This window comes from Hyperolius riggenbachi, chromosome 4, assembly GCF_040937935.1.
Source record: "Hyperolius riggenbachi isolate aHypRig1 chromosome 4, aHypRig1.pri, whole genome shotgun sequence".
Lineage (NCBI taxonomy): Eukaryota > Metazoa > Chordata > Amphibia > Anura > Hyperoliidae > Hyperolius > Hyperolius riggenbachi.
In genome coordinates, this window is record NC_090649.1 from 283,574,375 (window position 1) to 283,580,374 (window position 6,000).

The following is a 6,000-nucleotide window of genomic DNA, read 5'->3' on the forward strand; positions in this document are numbered from 1 at the left end:
TTACTGACATAAATACTTCCCACACATACCCTATCCCCTAAAACCTACCCTTCTAAAATGACATCAAACCTCTAACCCTACTTGGTACACACCTTTGGTTGGGCAATAGGGGCCAATATCTACTTATCTTCAGTTAACTAACAGCCAAATGTCGTATCTCAGTTAAACTATGTTGCTGTATATACAGCACACTGCTGTATGATAGCCAAGCAGTAGTATCTTAATCAAACACTGTGGTCAAAAATTCAGCAATCAGCTGGCTGTTCATCTAATTGCACAACCAAATTATTTACCTGGTAGCACTGAACTGATAAACCCAACTGAGTTTAAGGATGCATATACACATCCGATTTTGATTGGCCAATCACTGGCCAAATTTACCACTTCCATGTAGTATGAGGGCCAACAGATTTTGATTACTATCAAAACATTGTGTAGGTAAGCTCTCATACTACATAAAGGTGGTAAGATTGTTCAGTGACTAGACCAGGGGTCCCCAAACGTTTTGTGTCGAGGGCCGAGTCAACATACTTCAGACTGCTGGGGGGCCGGAATATGCATAAAATGATGTCTTTGCGGGCCAGACAGTGAAGCATACCCAGGTGACAACCTGAAGTCCAATTGGACAGCAGTGTCACCTGATGTGGAATTTGATTGGAAACCAGCGAATGACTGCTTTCTGGCTTCCATGTGGATGGGTTGATGGGTTTCTGGCTTCCATGTGCATTGCTATTCTATATGCGGACCACCAATATTTAAAGATGTAGCTGATCGCATCTATAAGTAATACAGTTTGTGTGTGGGAGGCCGGTAAAAAAGCCTCAGGGGGCCGCATTCGGCCCGCGGGCCTTACTTTGAGGACCACTGGACTAGACAATAAAAACTGGATGTGTGTATACATTTTTAGGCTGTGCCAAGAAATTGGGTGCCCAAAGAGGGTGTGAGTATTTACTTGAATAAGGCCTCATTCCTACTTCGCATGCTTCTGTCCACTTTTTTTTCAGCACACCAATGTTACAGATTGATACATGTTGCTGAAAAGCGGACAAAAGCGGACGTAAGCGCACTAGTGTGAATGAGGTCTAACTCCCTCTTTAGATGCAGAGATAGTAAAAGTTCATGGCACAAGAAGCTAAAGAGGATATAGTATATAGTGAGATAAGTGGCATACATAGACAGGGGCAAATAACTCTAACTGCATAGCTATCAGCAAGGTAATAGCCATAGTGTCAATAGTAAACACGTGTGACTGGGCTTTGCAGCACCTTCGAATAGATGGTCATCAAGTAATTGTACCTTTAAAGAGAACCCAAGGTGGGAATTTATTATGCTAGTGGGGCACAGAGGCTGGTTGTACACACTAACACCAGCCTCTGTTGCCCCATGGTGTGACTCAAAGACCCCCCCTGCGCGCCGCTATACCCCCGCAGTGCTGGCGACACGCTGTAATGTTTATCTAAGCGCTGTCTGTCAGCGCCGCTCCCCTGCCTCCTCCGTATCGGCGCTACCCGCCCGTGTCACTTCCCTCCAATCAGCGGGAGGGAAGGGACACAAGCGGGTAGCGCCGATAAGGAGGAGGCGGGGGAGCGGCATTGTCGCCAGCACTGCGGGGGTATAGCGGCGCGCAGGGGGGTCTTTGAGGCACACCATGGGGCAACAGAGGCTGGTGTTAGTGTGCACAACCAGCCTCTGTGCCCCACTAGCATAATAAATTCCCACCTCGGGTTCTCTTTAAGGCCATTTCACACAGGCTTCTGGAAACAGAACGTTTAGCCAGTGCTAAACGTTTTTTCTGCAAACGAGCAGAAAAGCGCTTGACATCTGTCCCTGTCATTCCATCATCTAATCGCTTTGAGGGGCAAACAATGGCCAAACAAAACTGCCACTGCATGCTACATGCAGCGCCCCAGGGATTTTGATCGACCGAGACGTTCACATAGTCACCGGCATGCAACGGCAAATGGCTAGAGATAAGCAATTCCATTCACCTCAATACAGCTGTCAGTCGATCCCGATGGTAAACAACATCCTAAAACGCCGGCAGTCAGCCATGTGAACCAGCCCACAGTCAGGAGACTCCAAAATTATTTCCTACAGGCACATGCCTATTGAACCTACTAAAACATCTGCCTGTACCTTGGATTCTTACAGACAGCATCTCACTGTAAATTTGCATTACCCACATCTGATCTCAGTCACTCAGTGGTTTGCATTTGATCAATGTGCTAAGCTATGTACAAGTTAAGCTACGTACACATGTATGATTTTTACAAACTAAGAGTCGACAGACCTGCCCACGGGGCGGTCGTTCTGACGACAGTTTGCCGGTGTGTACAGTCTGTCATCAGGCTGATAAGACTGACGACAGACTGTACACACCGGCAAACTGTCGTCAGAACAGCCACCCCGCGGGCTAGTCTGACGACCCGTAGTTTGAAGAAATCAGGCGTGTGTACGCGCGTTTAGACTGGACGTGGTCCTAGAGTAGCAGAAAATTGTAGAACCTTTTTTAAAGCATAGGATGCAACCTTACAATGGAATATTGTAAGTTTTTTATTATTTATCATTCAAACAAGTTTTACCTAAAAGGATAACAGTAGTAGACAGTGGTGTAGCTAAGGAGCTGCAGGCCCCGATGCAAGTTATACATTGGGGTCCCCCAAGCACTCTATACATTACATTGATACGGCGCACCAAAACCTGCCAATGGCAACTACAGTGTCACAGGTCCAAAAAGGGGATGGGGAACAGTTTGTTAATGATTACCACTATTCAAAGTATCTATAGAAGTTATTATTATGAGTACAGGACCAACATAGAGCTAATACTGCAGTTGAGGGAGGGCCCTTCAATTGGTGTAGAATGTGTATTATTTTGAAAAAACTGCAGTGTTAACTTTTCTTTCATAAGTGAGATTTTATTTCCATGGCCCATGCTATGGTTTTATGTTTAAAGTGGATCTGAGATAAACTTTTACTCATTGCATAATTGTGTTCCTTTTATATAGTTTATAGGGCATTCCTCAAGCCAAATACTTTTTTTGTTTTGTTTTAATACTCTAATTCCCTATAAACTAAACAAGCCTCACCCACAGCTTCTCTGGAGGAGGTCACTAGCCTGAGATTTCAGAGGCAGAGGGGAGGAGGGAGGAGGAGAGGGGAGTAACGTTTTCACAAGCTAAAGGCTGGAGAAATAGATCAGCTTGCCTGTGTGTAATGTGACAAAGAGAACATGGCCGCTATCATTGTATCACAGGAATAAATAATCATAAACTGTTGAAGCTGTTTATGGCTAGATTTGCTGTGTAAACTATCTACACTTCAGATAACATAGTATATGTTATAGTTAGTTTTTCATCTTGGATCCACTTTAAAGAGTTAACATTTTGTTAGTCTCTGCTGAACTGAATGAAGGATCAAGGAAGTTTACTTTGATCAAGTTGATTTGTGTGATGAAACCAAACCCTAGATATAAGTGACAGCATAGGCTATGTTTGCTGTGATAATCTCTCAGTCCATTCATGGACTATATCCTCGGAACCTATGGTTCAGCCCACAGAGTTGACACTACATGGTATACAGGCAGTATTTAACAGAATACATTGTTCAGTGCATAATCGTGAATACATTTTGCCATAACCTGCCTTTTCAGCTGCCTTTACCAAAGCATTTCTAATCATTCAAGCTAAGCATTCTAACTGCCACAACATAGCTGTTTCTTAAAACAGTGCTGGTGCTTGCCTTTATATCACCCTGTCCTTTAAAGGGTGAATTCCAGGAATACCAAAGAACTGCTTGCAGCTACCCTCACTCTGCCGAAAAACAGATTGCCCAGCAAGCTCCTGGTGAAGCAGAACTTATAGGAGTGTGTAAGGGGCTGAGAGGCCAAAAATATTCCTTAATAAAATGTTATGCAAAACAGAAGTTTGCATATTCAGCAGTGATGAACTGTGGAACACCTCAGAGCTCACACCACCCTGAATAATTGCAAATTCCCTCTGTTTTAAGAAGGCAAACATTTCTTCTGCCAGTAAAGGAATAATTAGTGGTCACATTGCACTTCTCTCCTTTTGCCTTCAGATTGCCGTGCATGGTCTGCACCCTGGCAGCTTAGTACATGCCCCCTCCCATAAGGCTTTGTCGCTGCTTGCATCAGAAGCCTTACATTGCCACATGCACACATAAATAAAAATATTACTTTATTGAACAACTGGCAACAGCAAGTTTTCCTAACATTTGCTTCTGTTCAGTCCTATGAACATTTCAATCCTTTCTGGAAATGCCTAGACTGATTTATCTGAATTGCCCTATTTGTATGTGGTCTTCTTTGAGGAATTATCAAACCGAATCAAAAGTTGAAAAACTGCCATGTGGGTGGCTAGAATTAGATGTGGAGATATAGAACTAATAATAATAATGTGTGAAGGGTCTGCATGTAGCTTTCTGAATTTCTGGAAGTCCCCTTAAATTAGCTTATACTTTTACTACTCTCCTATTCTCATCCACCTCTTCCTTCCTCACTCTCCTTCTCTGCCTCCTCCATTCCCAGGTTTACAGCCTCAGGATAAAAGCAAGGATCTGTACTGGTTTTAAAAAAAAAACGTTGCCCCCTCCCCTGCAGGTCCTCTTCACCTTGTAGAATTTGGTGGCTTTCTGAGCTGGCATGGAGTTGCATTGGTTTGGTGGTAACAGCTTGTAATCTTGGTTTTCAGCTCGACGTTACACCTTTTGTGGAGGACCTCTACTGAGCTGATCTTCTCAAAGACTCTGAACCAAACCATTCACGTCAAGGTTGAGGAAAAACACATACCCCAGCTCTACAACCGAGAGCAAGAAGGATGGGAACAGGACTCCACTCAACCGGCCAAGCGAGAGGAGACATGCTTATTTCCTCCTGCTCAAAGACTCCTATTTTTTATTTAAGAAGCGCTTAACAAATGTTTGATGGTGTCAGCAAAATATATATATATATAAATATAATTATATATTAATATAAATCCAGTTGTTTTCTTATGAGGAAAAAGACTATTTTTGTTGTGAATATTTTTTATGCCTAAGTGCAAATGTACTTTCCAACCAAGCTGCCTGCGAACAAAGACCTAATGTATTCGTAACACGCCAAACACACACACACAAGTGAAAAGGACTAAAGGTCGGTGGACTAAAAGCCCATATGTGGACACACAATCCAGTCTGTTGTGAGCAGCAAGAATCTTTCCAGGGCCACCTGCCCAAAGCTTATAGAAATGCAGCTGTTAGATGGACAACTGTTCAAACTCCAGAAATATGACAAGCAAGGTGGCACTTCTCAGGGTTTAGCCCAACAATTGCATCTGAATTTTTTTTCCTTCTTTTTTTTTCTACAAGGAGATTTTTATGATGAAAGAAGAAACGCTTTTGAGCACTGATGGCCTCTGCATGGATGGAACAACTGCAGCAGGTGAAAGGGGATACTGTGCAGAAACACATTTCAGAGTGGACAATTGATCTCCTCAGCGTGTGTATATGTTGCTGTCATTCTGTCACTTTAATTTGTTTGGGAAACTGTGAGAGATGTATTTAATTGTAAGGATTCTGTATTAAAATATTTTCATGTCCGTAGATGCATTGAAAAACTAACAATTATTTTGCTTTTCTACTGGGATGGGTTGGAAAAAAAATTCAAGGACTGCAGAGACGCTATTATTACAGAACTTAACGGCCTGAGATTAAAGAAATGGGACAGTAGAAAACTAGATGAACTTGCAGCTGCTGTCGGTAACAGCCAATTAGATTTCAGCTTTGAACTCAAATATATCCATGTCACTCGGAAAAAGTTTGAAGTATTATCTATTTTCAGGTTTTATTGCACATCATGCAATATATTTATTACAGTTCTGTCTTGTGTCACATCACGGTGTTTGGAATATTCTGAACAATTATGATGTGCTGTAAAAGAATGGAAATCACTTTAACTTTTGGCATTTATGATGGATCTGACCCAGTCAGGGTTTAAATAGCA

At 42.5% G+C, this 6,000-nt stretch overlaps 1 protein-coding gene across 4 annotated transcripts in view; it reads left to right on the forward strand.

Annotated features, from left to right (window-relative positions):
* The window catches only part of VGLL2 (vestigial like family member 2), a 31,655-nt gene extending 26,055 nt beyond the window's left edge, over positions 1–5,600 (forward strand). For 2 of the 4 annotated variants that reach the window (XM_068279472.1, XM_068279469.1), the window contains exon 4: positions 4,549–5,600. In XM_068279472.1, the coding sequence (XP_068135573.1) occupies positions 4,549–4,592 (44 nt within the window). In that variant the 3' untranslated portion in view covers positions 4,593–5,600. The remainder of the gene's footprint in view (positions 1–4,548) is intronic. The other 2 variants (XM_068279473.1, XM_068279470.1) reach the window with 1 other exon arrangement.
* Positions 5,601–6,000: the final 400 nt, after the last annotated feature.